The sequence below is a fragment of the Trypanosoma cruzi genome, genomic scaffold (genome assembly GCF_000209065.1).
Source record: "Trypanosoma cruzi strain CL Brener 1047053516573 genomic scaffold, whole genome shotgun sequence".
NCBI classification, from domain to species: Eukaryota; Euglenozoa; class Kinetoplastea; order Trypanosomatida; family Trypanosomatidae; genus Trypanosoma; species Trypanosoma cruzi.
The window spans coordinates 36,340-57,208 of record NW_001849507.1 but is presented as its reverse complement, the minus strand read 5'-3'; the positions used below and the strand labels follow the sequence as shown (position 1 = coordinate 57,208).

General features: G+C 50.0%; 7 protein-coding genes across 7 annotated transcripts, besides 25 other annotated features; all 7 read right to left on the bottom strand.

The window, feature by feature from the left end:
• On the bottom strand, positions 1–2,152 carry Tc00.1047053507951.299 (hypothetical protein, conserved; the record flags this gene model as incomplete). Its single annotated transcript, XM_813041.1, has 1 exon — positions 1–2,152. A coding segment is annotated over one exon (2,152 nt), but the record flags the coding sequence as incomplete, so codon positions are not given.
• Positions 1–3,496: a sequence feature (areas merged during assembly that could not be assigned to a particular haplotype. This can correspond to areas where the two haplotypes were merged or to regions with more than two copies in the genome that were merged during assembly.).
• Positions 2,719–3,342, bottom strand: Tc00.1047053507951.290 (hypothetical protein, conserved; the record flags this gene model as incomplete). Its single annotated transcript, XM_813037.1, has 1 exon — positions 2,719–3,342. The coding sequence occupies one exon, from the start codon at positions 3,340–3,342 to the stop codon at positions 2,719–2,721; it is 624 nt and encodes a 207-aa protein (XP_818130.1).
• Positions 3,497–3,627: a sequence feature (areas merged during assembly that could not be assigned to a particular haplotype. This can correspond to areas where the two haplotypes were merged or to regions with more than two copies in the genome that were merged during assembly.).
• Positions 3,628–5,682: a sequence feature (areas merged during assembly that could not be assigned to a particular haplotype. This can correspond to areas where the two haplotypes were merged or to regions with more than two copies in the genome that were merged during assembly.).
• Tc00.1047053507951.280 (ABC transporter, putative) lies at positions 3,670–5,751 on the bottom strand (the record flags this gene model as incomplete). Its single annotated transcript, XM_813036.1, has 1 exon — positions 3,670–5,751. The coding sequence occupies one exon, from the start codon at positions 5,749–5,751 to the stop codon at positions 3,670–3,672; it is 2,082 nt and encodes a 693-aa protein (XP_818129.1).
• Positions 5,683–6,178: a sequence feature (areas merged during assembly that could not be assigned to a particular haplotype. This can correspond to areas where the two haplotypes were merged or to regions with more than two copies in the genome that were merged during assembly.).
• Positions 5,834–5,902: a sequence feature (T-rich).
• Positions 5,953–6,004: a sequence feature (A-rich).
• Positions 6,040–6,081: a microsatellite.
• Positions 6,179–9,358: a sequence feature (areas merged during assembly that could not be assigned to a particular haplotype. This can correspond to areas where the two haplotypes were merged or to regions with more than two copies in the genome that were merged during assembly.).
• Positions 6,220–6,249: a microsatellite.
• Tc00.1047053507951.270 (hypothetical protein, conserved) lies at positions 6,555–7,994 on the bottom strand (the record flags this gene model as incomplete). Its single annotated transcript, XM_813035.1, has 1 exon — positions 6,555–7,994. One exon carries the CDS (start codon positions 7,992–7,994, stop codon positions 6,555–6,557), a length of 1,440 nt encoding a protein of 479 aa, XP_818128.1.
• Positions 8,166–8,197: a sequence feature (AT_rich).
• Tc00.1047053507951.260 (signal peptide peptidase, putative) lies at positions 8,474–9,565 on the bottom strand (the record flags this gene model as incomplete). The annotated part of the gene is made up of 1 exon (XM_813034.1): positions 8,474–9,565. One exon carries the CDS (start codon positions 9,563–9,565, stop codon positions 8,474–8,476), a length of 1,092 nt encoding a protein of 363 aa, XP_818127.1.
• Positions 9,359–9,642: a sequence feature (areas merged during assembly that could not be assigned to a particular haplotype. This can correspond to areas where the two haplotypes were merged or to regions with more than two copies in the genome that were merged during assembly.).
• Positions 9,628–9,683: a sequence feature (A-rich).
• Positions 9,643–11,205: a sequence feature (areas merged during assembly that could not be assigned to a particular haplotype. This can correspond to areas where the two haplotypes were merged or to regions with more than two copies in the genome that were merged during assembly.).
• Positions 9,883–11,331, bottom strand: Tc00.1047053507951.250 (tRNA isopentenyltransferase, putative; the record flags this gene model as incomplete). The annotated part of the gene is made up of 1 exon (XM_813033.1): positions 9,883–11,331. The coding sequence occupies one exon, from the start codon at positions 11,329–11,331 to the stop codon at positions 9,883–9,885; it is 1,449 nt and encodes a 482-aa protein (XP_818126.1).
• Positions 11,206–11,502: a sequence feature (areas merged during assembly that could not be assigned to a particular haplotype. This can correspond to areas where the two haplotypes were merged or to regions with more than two copies in the genome that were merged during assembly.).
• Positions 11,503–12,235: a sequence feature (areas merged during assembly that could not be assigned to a particular haplotype. This can correspond to areas where the two haplotypes were merged or to regions with more than two copies in the genome that were merged during assembly.).
• Positions 11,571–11,609: a sequence feature (GC_rich).
• Positions 11,572–14,443: a mobile genetic element.
• On the bottom strand, positions 12,064–12,621 carry Tc00.1047053507951.215 (hypothetical protein, conserved; the record flags this gene model as incomplete). Its single annotated transcript, XM_813042.1, has 1 exon — positions 12,064–12,621. The coding sequence occupies one exon, from the start codon at positions 12,619–12,621 to the stop codon at positions 12,064–12,066; it is 558 nt and encodes a 185-aa protein (XP_818135.1).
• Positions 12,236–12,628: a sequence feature (areas merged during assembly that could not be assigned to a particular haplotype. This can correspond to areas where the two haplotypes were merged or to regions with more than two copies in the genome that were merged during assembly.).
• Positions 12,629–12,706: a sequence feature (areas merged during assembly that could not be assigned to a particular haplotype. This can correspond to areas where the two haplotypes were merged or to regions with more than two copies in the genome that were merged during assembly.).
• Positions 12,707–16,327: a sequence feature (areas not merged during assembly with more than two copies in the genome that could not be assigned to a particular haplotype).
• Positions 14,197–14,443: a mobile genetic element.
• Positions 14,455–14,531: a sequence feature (A-rich).
• Positions 15,657–19,581: a mobile genetic element.
• Positions 16,328–20,869: part of a sequence feature (heterozygous, non-Esmeraldo-like haplotype) that runs on past the window's edge.
• Positions 19,987–20,869: part of a mobile genetic element that runs on past the window's edge.

Here is a 20,869-nt window from a genome sequence, read left to right as displayed (position 1 = left end):
GCTCGACGGCAGATTCAGCTCCGAGAAGATTATATATTTCTTCCTCTGCAAATCCCTTATGAGGCAACGACGTCTCACCCGGATTTTCCCTCGCCGATGGGCCTCCTTCAACCCACTCATATTGACATTCAATGACAAGGAGACCACCCTCTTCCAGTCGACTCAGCATATGCAACGGGATAGCGGCAGGGGCTGAGCTTCTCTCCAGGGCATTCCAGCACACAATCAAAGAAAAATCTTTCATGTGACTGTGAAGGTTTGTGGGGTCAGACTGAAAAAAGGTGACGCGTTTACGATTGGAGTCCCAGGAATAATTTGAAGCTTCAGCCATCTTTGCCACACGCTGGAGCGAAGAAGATTCCAAAGTGCTATAGGTACATTTGCCACGTTCCAGCATCGCATAGGCCGGGATAAGGTAGCGGGCCGTGAAGTCGGAACCAACCACTTGGGAAAAAAGAGCAGACAATTCAAAGGATACCCGACCAGCTCCACAGGCAAAATCCAATGCGCGTTTGGGTTCAACTCTAGCATGAGCCTTGAACTGAGCCATGCAGTACTCAGCAATCTTAACGCAGCCATTTGGAATGCCATCAACAGATTCGCGAAAACCCGCGTCGGTCATAATGTCAACTTCGGGGTCCATCCCCAAGACACTCCCGCAGTAACGCTCCTCGTTAGTTGGGCCGCCTTCCACGTAACGAAGACCAATATACTGGAAGAAGTGGCGGCGGAAGGCAAAACGGGCGTCCCGAGTAGCTTCATTCCCGGAACTGACCCACGCTCCACCTTTCATGCACGCATGACGACCATCAAAAGTAGGCATCGAAAAATCGTCGTAAAACGGATGAACCTTGTAACCTGGATAAGGGTAAACTTTCGTCTCACAGTGTTGCCAAGCATTGCCAACAATGTCATAAAAGGGACCCTGTTTGAACTTGTTCACAGGGCAGCTGCTTTGAAAATGTTCCAGATTGAGATTGCCAGGTGCCTTATCCCAGTCCATCTGATCCTTCCCAACATACCTATCCCACAGAAGCAACCACTCTGCCTCCGTCAGCATGCGGATATTCTTTCCCCATTCTTCACTTTTAAACCTGCAAAAGGCATGTGCTTCAAGGTTATTTAATTCACATGGCCAGTTCCATGGCAAGTCTATTAGCTCCGCCTGAAGACGGAGTGCGTAACCATCTGGACGAGACTCATCACGCACCCAAAACCATGGATGCTGCGGTTTTCGCCACAGCACCCATTTCCAACCTTCTTCATCCCAGTAGCGTTGTGTATTATATCCATCCGCCTTCATAAATGACATAAACTCCGCATTCGAAACAAGATATTTGCTCGCTTTAAAAGCGGGTACATCAATAACATAATTTCCGTCTGAGTAATCACAGTCCCATCCGTACACTGAAGAATCCGGTTGACGCCCAACGTGCACTTTGTCCCCAAATACTTCGATCAGTTCATTTACCGGGGCTTTTGAATTTACTTCTTCACATCGTTTCCAAAAGCAAGACATGGCGGAATTGATAAATCGCATGGGAAGCTCCCGCACATGAACTGACGCAGTTTCCACGTGAATGCGCTCATGCTCGGAACACATTAGCATTACCCACCAAAAGGAATTGTCCATGTTCAGTGTGCTGTTCTCAAAGGTCAATGGAAGATTCAATTTGTACCTTCCACTTGATAGCATCTCATCGACATGGTCACGAACAGCTAAACGGTATTCCGTCACCTCGCCCACGGTGGGCCAATTGTAATGTTCCTCATTGAGATCATCCCAACTCATTTCATCCACGCCCACGGCAAAAATCTCCTCAAACCGCGGATTAATAGGCTCAGAAAGCCCAGCCGCACGCAATTTATTGATGTAAAAACAGGCTGTATGGCCGTAATAGAAGATCAGAGGGTGTCGAAGTTTGTGAACCGGATGTACAAAAAAACCTTCTTCGGCTGCCACACTCTCAAAGACCTTTCCATAAAGCTCCATTGTGTTGAGCACGTAGTCGCGTATTTCCCTCATTTTTTGCTTTGCATCACCTGCTTTTAGGGTGGGAATGCGCTGGTGGAAAAGTTCTCGTGAATTAGAATGATGAAAGTGCCGCTCTGCCTCCACTGGGGAGTTTTTTTTATTTGTCCAGCTGGCCATTGTTATCACTGTTTTTCAATCCTACAAAAAGTGCCTGGATGAGGCCTGGCCCCCCATTAATAATATGGAAAAAATGCACGGCAATGGGAGATGGTAGTTTGACCAAATGCACCAAAAATCCTCCACAGTGAGGATTAGATTTATTCAACACCCATGCAGAAACAAAAGGAGAAATTCATAACGCATACCCTACGACAACCGGTCTCGCTGTGAACGCACCAAATGGCAGTCTTTAAAAGGGCGCCGCAACCGCCGGACTCCTCCGCGTAGAGAGCAATGGGGAGCAGGTGGAACGACAAAAAAAAAAAACCGCACTTTTTCCACTCCAAGGCAACATCTTTGGAATTCAGTCAATTGTTGCACATTATGTTAATAGTTTTCTACTGCACAGAAGAAAAAAGAATGTATACATTTAAAAAAAAAGAAAAAAAATAGATTATTGCGTCTATATTCATTGTTCTTGTTGTTCGACAGACAATCAAACACTCAATTGACCACCAAAGAAAAAGTCAAAGAGCGTCGCAAATTCAGAAAGGCGCAAACGCGCACAAAAAAAAAAAAAAGCCTCAAGAAAAAAAAATGTGAAGCAAGGCATCCAACTCGCACAGTCGAAGCATCAACAGATCAGCTTTTGTTATGGTGGAAGCCGCCATCTGATCGCGTGACTCAGAGGGGGGTGATTGTGCTTCCGCCTGTGTTTGTGTGGCAATACTATGAACGGTTACTTGAGGACAAAAAAGGGAGGGACTCTCTTGAACTAAAGACTCAATACAGTATCTACAGCCGTTAGTTCGCAAGGATTCGGCTTCTGTAATAGGCAATCCTAATGCAGAAGAGGAAATAGTCTGAGCCGAACGCGATTCACTCTTCTTCACAACGGACACACCCTCATCGCTTCCATCATGGTCTTCGGTGAAGGAGAAAGCTTTATAACCCCATTGCTGCTGCCGACGCACGCGCAAAAACTCCAATAGTCGGTTACTGTGTTCCACAACATCAATGTGGCCATCATCTTCCGTGGAAACCCTTTCATTTGAAAGGGTCCTGAAACGAGGAGTCCGTTCGCGTTTTTTGCCTGAGCAACGTTGCAAAATCACTACTGCTGCGTCACAAGTGCTGTATGCTGCATCGGTGTCGGACTCGTTCGCATAAATGTCTCTGGTCGAACTATCAGTCATACTCTGTTTCATCCTACTAGCGTCTTCTAACTTTCCAGTGTATTCTTTTCTTTTTCCTTGAGGACTGAAAACAAAAAAAAAGAAAATGGCATGTCACATGTAAGTTAGACGAGTAATTGAAATAAAAATTTCTTCCTTCGCTTTTTTTTTTTTTCTCTATTCCACCCACCCATCCCCCTTCCTTTAGATTCCGATACCATTTCCTTTCCCCGTTTCGCTGCGCTGTTCTTCGGTGACGCGTAGAAACGAACAAAAAAAAAAAAATCGAACCGCAGTTTCACTCAGAGAACAACAACAAAATCAAAAAAAAGGGATTAACTGAGCCGCCTCACAAAGAACCTACCCTCTGCACGCCAAATTGATCCCAGTGAGTATTATTAACACGCCACAAACTCCACCAAACACCAATAAAGATCGTTGTGTGGATTCTCCCAAAAATCCCTCAATATCCAGATACGTGTTGCCACTGTAGCAATAAGACGTGTTTCCTGCACCATCACAACTAAAAGGCATGTCCTGCAAACTCTGCGCCAATGCGGCCCCGTAACTCCAACGAAGTATACTCATCTTCCCAACGATCAATGGCATCGCCTTCAAATTCAGCAAAAATCCACAAAAAATGACACAGTAGCCCAGATATAACCAAAGTATAATCACTGCCCAGCGGTTATGAGGCACAAACGCATGCACAGTTACGATTAGAAGCGCCTGAGTAACACTTAAAGCACCGACAAGAAGAAGAAATGTAGAACTCATCTTCAACACATATATCACTACAGGGACAAAGAGCGTCAAGTACACAACCCGAACAAGGACAATACGGAAAACAAAAGCTACCATAAAGCAAGCTGTGCCATAAAGTCCATTGTTGCGTTGATGAAAAAAAAGACGTAGTTGATGATCCACATCGCCCATGGTTGTTGTGTTTGTCAGCATCGTGAGAAGAAACAAAACAAACTGAATACCTCTAATATTATACATACCTCCTTGGTCATCGTTCTGGAGATTCATCAACAACGATATCAAAAACAACCCCAGCGACAGACACGCAAGGTGAACATAAACTTCAGAACTTCTCCAGGTTTGCATGGCATCATACCAGCAAAGAAGAAATGGTTTTAATACTGCATACTGAGGAGGTGCTGTACTCATGAACGGTGCCACATCATCCAAATTCTGTGGCGGGCCAGAACAATGCGCGATAAACTGAACCACACGACGGCGCATATACGAGTTGTAAAATTTAGAAGAGTAATACTTTGTAATTGTTTCAGACTCAGCCCAAAGCACGGCGAGATCCAAAACGTCATCCCCACACGAAACAAGATTTGTGCTTGCTGCGGCCCCAGATTCTTGTAAACAAAATGATAACAAAGGAACACTATGACTTTCATAGTCCTCATTACGACTGCTCTCTCTTGCTAAAGTGGAATCAGATGCCCGGTATGTAGTTAAAGGGAGGTTGTAACCCGCACTCATGCCTTTTGACACGTCACTTTCATGGGTAGAGGATAGATTTGAGGACACATGAAGACCAGTGAAATACGAGGGCATGGTAGCAGCCTCACCAGAGTAAAGAACGCACCCTTCACGTCCAAACAACAATATGGTATCTGTGACCTCAAATAGTTGAGAAAAAAGTGTGGTAGTTGAAATAATAACCGTTTTTCCCAATACTGTTGATAGCCTTTTCAAAATGACGCTACACTCCGAGGCATCAGCAATTCCTAGACGATCAAAGGGGTAGTACGCAACAATAATAGGAGGATCTCTTGCTATTTCCATCGCAAGACGAAGGCGAAACGCCTCTGAAGGCGAAAGTAATTTTGCAGGCTTGTAACGATCCAACTCAGTAAGGACGCAGGTGGCCTCCACCAACTCCTCCCTCGATTCTCCAGTCACCCTTGTGCGCATTGAGACAACAAAATTTATATTCTCTTCCACTGTCAGGTTCGGCATGTAGGCTTCTACGTTAGTAAAGATGCCAACGGCCTTGCGAAATACACCCGCTTCGACAGGTACACCGTTGGCGAGAACAGTCCCAGCCGCGCACAAGGCGTCACCCGTAATGACGCGCAACAAGCTTGATCCTGCGATACCATCCACATCCGCAATGACATGCAAACCACCTTCTCTCATCAGGGCAACAGCAGCGTCACAGTATCGCTTTGGATGAAAAAAACTGGGAAAGCAACGGCTCAACCGAAATTCCTTTACAATGCTCACTTCAAGAACGCAGATTGTCAGTCCACCTACACAAAAAACGGAACGGAGATACTGTTGAGCCGCATCGCAAAGCTTTCCTATGTTGCCACCAAATTTGGAGAAAACAGAACATGTAGAATTGCTCCAGCGAGTCCTAGCTTCACTCGATACCAATGGTGTGTTCTCGTCCAAATCACAGGCAGAACCACCATGCATCGCCCAGACATATAACAAGAAATGGGAAACACTGGAAAAACGGTAACCTTAAAAATAGATGGGAAATTGTAGACTCAGAGGCAGAAAAGTATAAAAAACATCAAAAAAAAAAAAAAAAAAAGCAATAATGATAAACAGGGGCAAAAAGAAATCCTGCAAGGGTACGTACGACAAGCCATCACACTGTATTTAGAATTCAGATTTGTTTTTTTGTTGATTTTGTTGTTGTTTTTGGTTTTTTGTATTGATTCTTTATCGATTAACAGAAAATGAACATTGTGTATTGAATTCTCTTCTTTTTTTTTTTTTTTTTTTTTTTCTTTTCTTTTTGCGACACGCAAGTACGCGCTACGAAAAAAGGCGGGAATCTGAAAAGGAAAAAACATAACGCGACAAAAAAGGTACGTTATTTCAGATCTTTCACATTTTTCCACACCTATCCGTATGATACATTAACAAGTATATTTTAAAGAAAAGAAAAAAAGAAAGAAAAAAAAAGCCACAAAAACCGCAAGAATTCCCTCATGATGTAAGTAGAACAGGGTTACTTGTTGAGCCGAAAATGGTTTCGTTCACCCACCAAAACGCATCAATAACAAAGAAAAAAAGAGGGAATATGCGTTTGTTGGAGCTATCTTTTCTTCTCAATACACTGCAAGAAATATCTTTGTTTTTGTTGTTTTTCAGCATAAAGCCAAAGGCTCTTCTTTAATTTGTCCCTCTTCTTCCTGTTTTTTGCCTCCTTTCTTTTTCCTCCATCTCTCTCTTTTCTTCTCCAAAAACAAATATAAAGTTCTCGACGCTTATTTTCTTTTTACCCCATCAGACGATGAATCAGTTGGCTTTTGAGATGCATCATCAGTGCTAGACTTTGATGCTCCTCTACATCGAGCTCCAATAGAAATCAACGTGGCCTCTGTAATGGGTTTCGCTCCTTGACCTTGGTCAAAAGCGTCAAAAACAGTGGACACCACATGGGATGAATTGTGTGTTTCACTTCCTATGAAGTCTATAACATCAGAAACAGTTACGCTTTCATTCGCGGTTTTGCCCTTGCGAATGCGCTCAAACATCATCTTCACATTTGCCTCCGTCAAATATGCACCAAAGGATACCTGTATGTCGTGAAAAGATATATCCCTATCACTGCTTTTCGTCTTTGCACTTAGATCTTCAAGCTTTTCCAGGATTCGATCAGCATCAATACGGTCATCCCCCAAAGTGGGAACGGTATCAACAGTTTCACAGAGTGTCTCCAGATTCCCACGAACACCCTCAGGGAGATACTGAATACCTAACATCTGACGACGCTGCTCAAGGGGTAATCGCCTCATAGACTCCTTCAAACTGAAACGGGTAGGTTTAACCCAAAATAATGTGTTGTATGGCACATCAGGGTCCCGACCAAGTGAAACCCACCATTCCAGCTGAATACGGAGTGTTTCAGCATCCTCTGTCCAACGCATGCCCCGGACAAGGTTGGCCTTTATCAGTTCCTCATCTGTTAAATCATCAAGCCCTTCAAGCCGAAGCAAACGATCGTCTTCACGAGTCTTGTGATAATGACGTATTACCTTCCGCCGCATGTAAGGTGCTATTACTTTAGTTGGAAAAAAACCGTGGTATGATTTAAAAACACCAACCGTTCGAGCTAATCCCAACGCAACGCTGTCAGGACATTTGTAGACACTTAGTGGTCCGTCACGGCCAAAGTGAGGAGCTATCAATTTTATCTGCGAAGCATTCACAGACCCCCCCAATGCACAAGAACGCACCACCTCTTGCTGTTCCTTAGTGAAACTAACAAATGCAGTGGTAGACAAATATTCCATCACGCGCTGTCGTGCACGAAGCGTTCCCAGGGCAGCAGAAAACGCTCGGCTACGACCCTGACTATTCGTTTCAAAAGTTGAAGGAATCAAATCTGGAAACATTTTTAATGCGACGGGAAGCAAAAGCTCAGCAAACGGCACCACGATAAAAAAACTAAAGGGGACAAGTCGGACAAGATCCTTTGTAGCACTTTCCAAAAGCAAACGTTCCCGACGGGTAAGGGCAACGCCCGCCTTAAGTTGACGAGAATACTTCCAAGCCAAGCTTGTATTCATGAAAAAAAGACGAAAACCGTGGTATACATGGCGAATACCCTCCCAGGCGACATTAGCATAGTATGCTACTCCTGAATGCGCAGTTGCTTTTGAAGAATTTATGGCACAAAAATGAATCCTAGAGGCCCTAAGCATCCCCTATATTCAACTTCTCTCCTTCGTCTACCTCAATATCCACAACACCTGGTTGTTTCCTATATTTATTCGCCACTTTTTTATCGGTATTATCCGTGAATAGCAATCCCTATTTCGCTAATGCCCAAATACTAAAAAAAAAATTTCGATTTCGTGAAAGGAAATCGCCTGTTTATTATTGTTATTATTTTTTATTATTAATTGGATTGAAGAACAACATATGTATATTATATATATACAAAAAAAGCAAAAGGAGAAATTGAATATTTTCCTTCTTAAAAAAGGAAAATTGGCATATTAAAGTATTACCAGTATGGTTTGTCCATTACCAATGTGGTTATTCTTCGCACAAACAAAAAAAAAAAGGTATCACACCAGGAATAGGCGAGTAATTGTAAATACATATCACACTTCAAAAAACGGGAATAAATTTAAAAGATGACACACACAAAAAAAAAAGCCATTTTTTCTACATAAGATTATTCCTTTTTAGTTTTTTCCTTTGCATTACCCCTCTGAGATTGATCCGCCTTTTCGTTCATATATTCAAAACCGAACAAAGTCAGTATTTCCCCCCGTAAAACAGCAACCAATGAGTCCTCATTTTCAATTCCATCCGTTTCCCTTTCGGATAATGTATCATCTTTTTTCTCCTCGGTAGAATCCATAAGCGGTAATGTGACAGCATCAGAATTATAATCAAATACCGCCTTTAAGTCTCCTTTTACCGCAGCAGAAACCAAAAATGTGACGAGTAGCCAGGGCACGATAAAAAGCAAAGCAGGCTGTCCATGTTCAAAAATAAGCATAACAGCCATTGTGTTCACAAGACTCAGTGTATAAGCAACTAGAGCAATTTCAAAATAAAATGTGCTTCTCTTCACATACTCCACAGAAAAAAGAAGCGTTTGTGCAACAAAAAATCCGGGAATAATAAGATCGCCCAGTCCCAAAAGACTCACTGCCTGATGATCACCAAATATTGTGCGAGGAAAAACAATTTTTATAGGACCATTAATTCCACTTGCCACGGTAAGCATTACATCAGATCCAAAAACCCAAAAAACGTCGTATAAAAACAAGCCCAACAACATCACAAAAGAACTTTGAAATGATCCTAAATGAACAGACCCAATAGCACGAACAGCAATGGCTATGGCCAATATATTGTTCGCTATCCAACTATTCTTCATGTAGTAAACCCCTCCCACTGCACAACAAATAATGCCTGTAAAAAAATTTGGATTTATATACGTCTTTAGAAATGCGCCCAAAGAAAAAACACCAATAATACTTAAATAAACAGAGATCAGTGCATTGAAATATTCTAAAGGGATAAACCTCAGAAGCACATAAGCAACAAAAAGTACCACTGATCCCATAAGAGGTAACGCCAAAGTATCATCCGTGTTTAGAACTTCTTCGAATCTGTGTTGTTTCTCCCTTTTTTCAAGGGTTTGTTGCAGAAGTCGTCGAGATCCCAGATAAACAACCAAAACTGCACCGGAAAGAAGGCTTCCAAGAGCCAGGTACAACTGTGCCTTTACAGAGAATTCATCTTTGGTTTCCATATTTTTTAATGTTTTCTTCTATTCTCTCGCTTCTTTGTAGTATTTTTCTTTAAACTTATCTCTTTTTTTTTCGTTTCTTTTTTTTTTTTTTTTCTATTTTTATTATTTTCTTATTTTTGTTACTTGTGTATCTTCGTTGTTTTTTTCCAATAAATGTATTGCTAATCTTTTAAACTTTAAATATAGATATGTGATAAAAGAATAAAAAAATGTTTTTCATTTCTTAGAAATATCTAAAAATACAATAATATAACTTCATAATTACTAGACTCCATAGAAATACATGCTTATCATGAATAAAATAATAATAGTTAAACTCATGACAATCTCTTTCTCTTAAAAGAGATCAAACGACCATATTTTTCCTCCTGTTCCTTCACCAAAGCGGCGTGCTTTGCTGCACCCCGATGTCGTCTCGAAGTTAAATGTATATTCATCTGTTTCCCTCCACAGAAAAACATCTCACAAACCTGACACCACTCTTGTTTCACTTCTGATTGTGGCTCCATAATTTGATTTAACGGGAATGTTACTCCCTGAAGCTGTTGTGAACCTGGTTTTACCAGGAACTCCGTTGCATTCTGAACTGTTTCAATAAATTCTGAGAATATTTTTGACGCGTCAATACTCACAAAATTCCTCGTTCCCTGAAAAGAATTAAAAACAGAACGAAAACGACCAAGAAAACGGTTCCTGATCCATTGATCTTGTTGTCGAGCATATCGTTTGGTATTACTCTTCAAAAGATCAAGAGAATTTTTCAACTCACATTCTCCTTTCACCTTAATTTGACCGTCAATTATATCAACAGCGGGAATAAACTCCTTAAATCCAATCGCCTTGGCTAAAGCAAAATCAAAACTATCCTTTACTTGTCTTTCTGCAAATTCAACAAATTCATTCAGAATTCCTCGTTCCAACATTTTATCGACTCTTTCTTCTAATATTTTCCTCAGTTTTTCATATGGAACATTTATCCATAAAACAAAACATTTTTGAGGACAAAAACGAAAACATGGATCTGGCCTAGTGGAGTAAATTTCCGAGGGCAAACGATTCGTCTTCTTATAAATCTCAAGAAGACGACACAGACGTCTCGTATCATTCGGATGATAGCGAACAGCAACGGCAGGATCCACTCGATTCAGCTCTTGCCAGAGATCTTTTCCCTCATATTTCTCTAAACAGACAGAAGAACTTAACCCCTTCTCATGATCCACTAAGTCCTTCTCATCCTCCAATGTCAAAGTATTATCAAACAGGAGCGCCTGAGCATAGTAGCAAGTACCTCCACAAACAATAACAGCAGCAGAAGAATGATCCCGAAAAAATGACTCAATAAAACCCACGACATCGCGTACGTACGAATGAATATTATACACCTCTTTTTCCTTCAAACTATTCACAGCTACAGTCTCCTCTTTGTCACGCCCCTTGTAAATGAGAGTTGGGTCTCGTATTTTCATCCCGCTGGGAGAAAGAAAACCAACAAAACAGTGGGGAATGCCCTCCATTTCAGATGACGAAATCTTATTCGTCGCAATTGGGAGATCCGCGTAAAATTGCATAACATCACAGTTAACAATTACTACATGCTCAAACCCACAACGATGCTGAAGCGCTTTTGCAACATTCACAGCTGCCAATGACTTTCCACTACCTGTAGCCCCCAAAACAAAGAAAACAGGGTTCGTAAATCTTTCGCCCTCCGTAGCCATTCTCCTCCGTGAACTCCCAAAGATACAAAAAGTAAAAAAAAAAGACATCAAACACAAAAATATACCGATCAAGATCCAAACCACGCTTATTCATATACAGAATCTAGACATTTACGCGCACACTCATCCGCAAATAATCAAAGTAACGCCCAAAAAAAGGAAACGTCAACAATTAACGGAAGGCACGGACAACAGAAAAGCCACGCCCGAAAACGCAAAACAACCGCCCCATTTGAAAAAAACCAAAAAGCAAGAGCAAGACCCACAAACCCCCGCCTAATCCGGTTCCGGGCGCCGGCAGCGTCGCCCCCCGCGGCCCCGCCCGCAAATTCACCACACCGCCCCGCCAACCCCCGTTCCAAAGTTCAAATTGCCCCGCGCAATCGGCGAGGAGGTCTACCGAGCTCCCCCGCCAAAGACGCTCGACTGCGGTGCGAAGAGTCACCGGCATCCCCGCGCTGGGCCAGGCATATGGGGGGCGAACGATGTGGCTCGAGAGACCCGGGCGCCGCCGACGTGGGAGCGGAGAACGACGCTGGCGGGGCGACCCGCAACCCTTTGCCGCACACACGAACAGCCGACCAGCGAGGAGAGCCGCGTGGCCTTTTCGATGGCGGCGGCGGCGGCGGTGCCTTATACCCGACGGCGGCGCGCCGGGATGCTGCGGCCAATGTCGCAAACGGATCGAACCCCGCTGGATATGATGATTCTGGGGTTACAAAAAAACGAGGCCCGATCGGAGACGAAGCTGGCGCGCCCCTTTACAAAGGAAGGGATGGATCAATTTATCCACGGCCGGACCGATTGGAAGGAACGCGTTGTTTTCCGACTTGCGCGGACAACGGCGAGTCGTTGGTCCGAGATTGCGGCCTTGACTTTCAGAATTTCACACTGCGGCCGGGCGGGGCCATAACTTTGGATTTTCCGTGGCGCCAAAGACGGCGAAGGCGGATCACCACCGCGCCTCGCGTTTCTCAAGGGCATGAGGGCTGAGCGCTTTCGGCGTTTAAAAAGGCCCTCTGCTCTCATCCAGGGTTGCCGCCCTTCCGCGGTCGCTTCCTTCACACCAACGCGGCCAGCGACGACACCTGGGTCAGCATTGTTCCGCACCTCTCCGAATACCGCACTTTTTTCTGGGGAGGGTCGAACGGGTCGACGTGCCCCGTCACCTGCGGGATCGCTTGTGGGTCCCAATTTTGCGTCTCCGCGATTGAAGCGGCGCGCCGCAACGCGCCCCGTTTTTCGGAACGCGCCGTGGCATTTCAATGGGCCATGGCTCGCTCCACGCGGGCCGTCGCAAGGTTCGTGAGCTTTTTGTTGCGTCAAAGTGCGCCGCATAGCTTTATCATGATTTTTATCATCGCACAGCCGCAATCACAGGGCGCGCGGCAAGAACGCGTCCGGCCACTCAACAAGGTGAACGAACCATCCCGCTACGGCAGGTCAACGTGTCCGTATTGAATCCGGAGTGGACCAAGAGTCGTTTGAACCCGGCTACCTTGGGGAGTCTCATGCGAGTTTGGGGACTCGTCGGGCGGTCCCCTTCTCCTCCGTCCTCCCTCGGTAAGGCGCGCGGAGGCTCACGGAGGATTCCAACCGCTGACGCGAGATTGTTACGAAAAGCAGGAATTATCGAGGACGCTTCGTCTACAACTAGTGGCGGATAATACCTTTTTCGGTGGTCGAGGAGAAAACTGCCGGTTTACGACGACGATGGGTCGCGTAGCCACGCGACAAGAACAGAGACGACCCTTATGAGGCCAACGCTCCTCTTTCGCACACTTCCCATTATTTGCCACCTGTGATGGCTGAGGCCGCTTCCTGCCTGGACTTAAAGGCGTCCTTTTTTCAAGTCTTTACCGCGGGAGGCTCGGCGTCTCTTTCGATGCCGCGTGGAGGACGGCACGCTGGTGGATCTCACACGGCACCCAGTGGGATACAAGGCCGGCCCGGAAATTCTCCAGATTATTATTACTTCGGCAATTGCGGTGGTGACGACGGTGTCTCACCGCCTCTGGGCTGCACCTCCATTGGTTCGTATCGACGTTTGGATCGACGATATACGCATTGCAGGGGTCGATGGACGATGTGGCATTGTGGGAGGCCCAAGTGCTTCGTAATGCGGACGGCCGTCGCGCCACGATGGGAAGGAACGCGAATCGGGTGCCACGCAGTACACCTTTCTGGGGACGCAATTTGATCACACTCACCGGGCGGTATCTCTGAGCGACAAGTTTGTCCGGTCTGCATGCGCCATGCCGGCGCTCAATTCTTCAACCATCGCGGAAATGGAGGTTGTGGCGTCACGCTTTTTGTATGCGGCCGCCATTTTGTACACGTGTTTGTGCCCACTAATTTCTCATCAAGGCAGTGCGACGACGATTATCCGCACTTAACCGGGGATTATGCTGGAGACATCCCCGGCGAACCTTCCGCCGGCAGCGGTTTTTTTGGGCGAGGGATTGCGACACATGATTGGGAATAATCATAGGCGAATCATCAAGCCCGCCGAAAGGAACGCGCCGCCATCACGGTCGCGTCGCTCCATGGATGGGGAGCCGTTTTCATTCCGGACTCCGCCGACGTCAAAACTGCCGAAGGGAAAACGGAAGAGGAAACCTTTTCTTATCATGCAGGCCGCGGTGCGCGTGGCACACTCGGCCTTGTCGGCCTTTCCCGCCATCTTGACACCCACCATGGGATTTTGGGTGGGTAACGCTTCGCCGCTGCAAGGGGCGGCGGATTGAGGCAGCCCCAAGCTACGCACCCAGGCGCGGGAGCCGCGGAGGATGTCCAAACTTTTTGGCTCTCACCGAATGCGAGAAAGCCTCGACCGCGTGTGGTCTGCAGAAAATCCCGCACACGACATATCACGCGGCCGTGTTTTCACACGCCAGGACCTGGCGAAGGGGGGCGGCGGGGTCTTGTGGCTGGAGGACCCAAAGTCCGCCACATCGTGAGCAGTCATGTCGCAGATCCTAATCGAAAACAAAGACTAAGCGAGCGGTCATATGTATATATATATATGTGCGCGTGTGCATTTGATGAGAGGGAAGTGTTTTGGCAATTGGCCGCCTCTGCTTTGGTTCTCTTTTCCCTCCTATCTTGTTTGTTTTCTTGAGATAATTTCAGGATCCGGCCAGCGGCACAGAAGATCATTCTCAATTTTACTTTTTTGTTTTGATTTTTTATTGTTTTTTTTTTAATTCTTTTTTTTTTCTTCTTCTTTTCACTTTTTATTGTTTTTTACTCCCTTATCCCTTCTCCTTTTTTTTTACTTCCGGGAGCAATCACTATGGACGTTTTTTTCTTTTCTACTTTTCCCTCTTTTAATTGTTTGTTGCCGCACTCTTCCTGTGAGGGGTGCCGTGTGTTTCCCGCCCAACTGCTCCACTCGCACACCCACCGGCATGCTCACGACGACGGCCCTGTGCGCCTCGCCTGCTGCACGCATGAGGCGGGGCGGCGACGAACGGCGCGCTGAGGGAGCCGTGACGTGTGGGCGTGCGACGAGGGCCTGTGGGGCGGAGCACACATTTCTTTCCTCTTGTTTTTTGTTTTCTTTGCGGCGAGGGCGGGCAGACACCCGCAGCGCCACACACACAGCCACACCCTGCCGCCGTGTTTTAAAGTTTTTTTGCTTTTCGTGTGAATTTCTTGCGCCGTGCGTGATTGTTGAGGCCTGGGCCGTACCGCGTGTATCGCTGCCATCCAGCTGTGCCTCTTGCTGTGTTGATGTGCCTCCCTGTGCTCCTCCTCTTTTTTCCGTTTCTCCAACACACACCCACACAAGTATTTGCGCAGTGCGATGCAGGATTGACTTGGCGGCGGCGTTAAGTTTGCTTGCGTGTCCTGTGCTGAGATGTGTGGCCGCTGCGTGTGTGCCTGTGCGGAGGGAATCACGATGCCATTGGATGGATGTGTGTGGGCTTGCGTCCCGTGCTGAAGTGATGACGCGGCTGCACGATGCCCGCCATGCGTGAAGGTGTTGCCTTCTCTTGGGGTCATTCTTTTCTCCTCTTTGTTTTTGCTCTGCCGGGTGCGTGTGTTGCTCGGTGTGTGCTGACGCGTGGCGGACGCTGCACGATGGTCTCCTCCTGGTGGCGATGACAGTCGCTGTGTTCTCGGCACACATCCACACACTCTTCCTTGTCTCTCTGTGGGAGTGATTGCGGCAGGGCATTGCTGCGAGCGTGATGGGGACCGCGACGGCGTCACCCCTCGAGAAGGTCCCACGCTCTGTCGGTTGTGGAGCGGCGAGGTGGTTTGCCTGCAGCCCGACTGACAGAACCGCACAGTTGTTTCATTGCGGTCACTCCGTCGGCATCACCCGCTGCGGTGGTGTCCGCAAGAGCCGCAGCCCCGATGAGGATGGCCTCGTCATTGTGTGGCAGCTCAGAACTTCAGGCCCTTCGCCCTTCAGGATTGCCCTTGCTGCTCGACTGGCGCAGCACCGGCCTGACACCGCTTTTCTGCAGGAGTGCAGGCACCAGGGCGCCCCAGCGACGCGGCGCGTTGGCTGCGGTGGCTTTCACCAGACCTGCAGTGGGCGTGCCGGTGGCGTGGCCTTCTTGGTGCGCCACACCTTGCTGTGCGAGTGCCTGCTGCTCGTGGCACAAACTGCGTGGAGACCGCCGCCCTCCGCGTGTGCCCACCGGCCTGCCCCAGCATGTACGCGGTGAACTTCTGCGGCCTTCCTGCAGTAATTGCTTACGTAGCTCACTTTGCGGGCACCATTTGTCGCCTTTGTCCTGCAACGGTTATTTGCGGACGACCTGAACCCACACCATGAGCTGCGGGACGGTTGCTCACCATCCATGACGGCAGGAGAGAACCGCGCCACCGCCCCAAGAGGCATGGAGATTGAGCTGTCCGACGACCCGGCACAGGCAGCGCGTATCAGCGGCCGCCGTGTCTTTTTTCCCGACGTGACCGCGCAACGCGTACTGCGTGTCTCCCACTGGAAGTCCGCCCGTTTACATGGAGTCGGACCACCATCTGCCATCCCACACTGCGGGGACGGAGGACGGCATCCCGCGACAGACAGGCTTGCTGCCGCGACGGAAGCATGTCTTCGTTGTCCTGCGTGAAGCTGACCGTGATGCTTTCACCTTGGCGTGTGCAACGTCTCCGGCCGCTGTAATCAAATGGTTGGAGATGCACCGAGGCACCGCACGAGGGGCAGCCGTGACATTCCCACATGTATCTGGACGGACGGAATGGAGCAGGCCGAGTGTGTTGCAGCGGCGGCCTGCCACGAGCTGAAGTGCACCGCAAACGGGAGGACCGCAATCATTCCCTCCGCCGTGGCTTCTCCATGCTGCCTGAGGTCCGTGCGAAACAGCTTGGTGCCCTCTCGAGCCCAAGCCTGTGATGCTCCGAGGCATGGCGGCGCCACGTCCCTGCCCTCTGGGATCGGCTGTGCTGCGGTACTCTTGGGACTGCGTCTGTGCTCTGTCTCTGCTGCGGGCAACCCGCTCGTCCGTCACAGTGTCTGAGTCGCACGTGCTGCGATCTCCGCCGTTGTGTGCACAGTTTGTGCTCGCGTGCCTCCTGGCGAATGAGGTATGAATTGGCCCTTCACGCCGTGTGCACCTGAATTGGCCATCCGCGACTGTTTGCGTGGCGTGGCCCCGGCGGTGCGCTGATTGTGTTTCTGCGCCATCTTGTACCCGCCGCCCGCTGCTCGCACAGAACGATGATCAACACCTCCCTCTCTGACGGCAGCCTGCGAAGTTTCCGGGAAACGGGGGACACCACTCCTATCCGCAACCACGGGAAGAACACATGCCGCACGGAGGGGGTTGTTGGCCAATCCCGCTGCTCTCTGTCCTGCTTGGGGTGAGGGAAGGGCTGGTCCGCCGCCGCCTGTCAGCACTGCTGGCCCACCACCGACGTCAGCCTGGATCCACGCCACGACGCACCGCCTCGGAGTTGTGACGCCTGTGAGTGACAAAACGGCACGAGGGCCGAGCGAGCGCATTAGCGTGGAGTGCGAGCGTCGCAGGGGCGTCATCCCGCGCTGCTCTCTCGCCGTCCCGATCGGCCTCTCGACTGCGTTCGACACCGTTGACGATGGGCGAGTGCTGGCTGTGCTCTGCGGGCTCCCGCGCCTGTGCCGTTGCGCCCAACGCTGGTAGCTCAATCACCTGCGAGGCGGCTGCGTTGGGGTGAGTGCTCGCGAGCAATATTCCCGACAGCGGCTCGCCTCAGCCGTGGCGGCCCAATGCGGCGTCGTGCGGCCGCAGCTCCTCCACCGCCACGTGGATGGTCCGCTGCGCCGCCTGGACAGCATTCATTTTGCGTCGGCGTTCATTCACGCTGACGACCACACGCTTGTTGCATTGTGTGCGGGCCTCCGTGCCTGTGCTGCGGCAATGCCAGCTGCTGTGTCCCTTGTGGCCGCATGGGCTGCCGAGCACAGTCTGAGGATCAGCGCCGACAGGAGCGGGGCCGCTCTGTTCTGCATCGCCTCACACCGACAGTCTGACGAGGACACGGCCGACCATCGCCTGGGCGGTGGGAAGCCACGCGTGAAGTTCCACCCTGTGCGCCTGCTCGGCAACGCGATTGATCGGCACCTCAATTTTGGTTTGCACGTCACCGTCGCTGCAGAGCAGACCGTGCCACGTTGCCGTAAGCTGCGGCTGGATGCAGGAGCTGGTGCGTTCCAGCACACCATGCAGTCTCTTCTGGTTGGGTGCGTCCACAGTGCGTTGCACGACGGCGACGATGCAGTCGCACCGTGTTCAGCCCCCACTCACCTCCACAGCCTGGAACTGCGGCACCGCGACAGCTGCACAGCATCGCTCGGCCCACGCGCATCATCGAAGGATGCTTCTGTCCACCTGGCAGCCAGTCCAGCACCGCTGCGGAGGATCATTGGGTTCCGCGCACCCACACAGCACGAACGGCTCACATTTCTTTGATATATTGAGGACGTGTGTGGCGCAATCTGCTCGGAAACCATGCCCTCGTCAATACATTGGAAGGCGGCGACGACCATTCCGCTGCCGGGAGATGCCTTACTCGACGGAACGCGACGCGTCCGCAGCCACATGAGGATCTTTTCGGACCACATCCGCGCCCCTCATGCTGAGCAGCGAAATGTTACCTGGACAATGTGAGCTGCAGCGGGGTGGGCGTCTTCCGGTCACGGCACCCCAACGACTCCCTGGACTGTGTCGGACGATCGGCCCTTGAAGCGGCCTGCGCCTCTCTGGGACCGTATGACGCAGGCCGCTGGGCGGACGACACGTTGTCTCTCGCTGCGCATGCCTCTGGATCAACTGCGCTGCCATTTGACTCCCCGGACAGCCGCGCTCCCTGGGGCCTCACCGCGCAGCTGCTGGCAGCCTTGCGCGCACCTGCCGAGCGGAGTGTCCTGCCACTGAGCATGGCCACAGACAGTTTTCAGTCCCCCGCCTGGCAGCAGCATCCCAATCGCCCACACGAGTTCCTGTCGGCTACGGACTCCCTTTCGGCGATGGAGTCACTCCGCCTTGGCTCGCTGGCGGCGCACGACGGCGTCAGCAAGGAGATTTGTACCGTGCCGTTTTCGCTGGCGGATTGAGGTCACACGGCTGAATCCACATTTCCCCATGACGCCGCGGAATCCCACGCAACGTGACGGCGGACGCTGATGCCGTCATGGTGCGATCCCTCCCGCAGGACTGCGCCAATGCCTGGCACGTGGACTTCCTCACTGCAGTGAAGCGGTTATAATGGAAGGATGCCCAGGAGGAAAAGGAAGGCGCGTACACCGCGTGACAGGCGTCTGTCGGCGTGGCGAGGGCTCTATTCCTGCTGTTGGCCCGGAAATCGGTCCCCGAGCGGCGGCACTGCGCACAGGCGCGATGCGACTCCTGCCCGCTCTTCGACAGGCCTGCATGCGCTCTGCGGATCACAAGGGGCCCTCTGTGTCGGTGGCGCCGTCCCTCCCTCACTGCGGTGACCAGCCCGCCTCTGCCTCCGCCGGAACCTCTTCCCGACGTGAGAACCGCAACTCCTTTCCGACCAGCGAGCGGCGGATTGACGTCCTCCTGCCCAATCTGCGACAGAGTGCGCTTTTCCGTCCACAGTATGAGGGCACATGCCGGACGTGCTCGGCCTGGCGTTATAATAGTTTGCGAGGGCCTCCCATGCGGATGCCACAATGGCGCCACCGTCTTCCTGACAGGCGCCTCGCGCGCCGGTCTCTATCGAAAATGCCAAGCATGCCAGCAGACAAGGCACGCAGGAAGCACAAACGCGGGTATTCGAGATGGACCAGGCTCTTCCTCCACTCCGCCGGAACCACCACCAGCCGCCTGATACCCCAGAAAGCCCAGGGGAAGCCCTGCCGCACATCCTGTGGGAATTCTCCTGTCCTTGAAAACCTAGCGTTGGATTATTTGGGGGCACCACCCTCGCATGACAACGCCGTTCGGGACAAAAAAAAACAGCCACATTTATACGCTCAGTTCTCCGACTACTAGCGAACGGTGGCGGCAACATCGAAAAAAAATTATCGCGCGCGACGCCGACAGTTGCCACACACGACGGGAATGAAAAGGGGAGAGCGGAATTGGGAATGAATTTCCAGTTCCCCCACGAGTGTTTACACCAAATGGGTGCGTATTTATGTATGCGCGTTATGGTGGCCACTTTCTCGGCGTTACCCTTACGTTTGGATTGGGCAAGCGTTTTTGCATCTGTTCATTCAAAACCTTCTATGTGGTCGCTACGCGAAGACACGAGTTGGTCACAGACACAGCGATCGGCGTCCCATGCTGCGAGGAGTTCCTCAGGGGTCCGTGCTGGGACCATATTTGTTCTCTCTTTACGTACACCCACTTCTCAATCTGCTGAACAGCTTTGCGGGTGTCACGGCAGACATGTATGCGGACGACCTCTCTATTATCGTTAAGGGGCAGTCCCGGGAAGACGCCATTCCCGCAGCCAACATGGTTCTTCAAAAGCTGCATACGTGGAGTCAGGAAAATGGCCTGGCCATTAACCCGTCAAAGTGTGAAGCTGCTTGGTTCACACTATCCACGCACACGGAGTCAGATTATGATCGTGAAGGAAGGTGGCCCCTGGTAGTGGCTGGATGTCAAATCCCAGTCATGACCATGGGGGCATCGCGAACTACGAAGCTTCTCGGCATGGGTCTCGATCCACGACTGACGCTAAATGTGGCGACCACCAAGCAATGCGCTGCCACTTCGCAACGGATATCGCAGCTACGCTGCATAGCGCACAAGGAGGCGGGACAATCTCCAAATGACCTACGCACGTTCGTCATTGGATACGGTGCTTCCAAATTACGCTATGGCAGCGAGCTCATACGGGCAGTAGCGACGGATTCAGCGAAGAATGAGATGCAGAAGACGTACGCAACTCTAGCACGCATTGTCAGCGGAGTTCCGAGCACTGTTGACCCGGAATCCGCGCTACTGGAGGCTAATATGCCGCCGCTCCACGTCCTTTGCCTGCGCGCGCGGCTCTCAATATTTGAGAACACACGCGCATGTCAGATGGACTGGATGCGGAGACCCCCGCCTGAGCCACCGCCCCGCGCCGGTTTCCGCATCTCGCCATTATC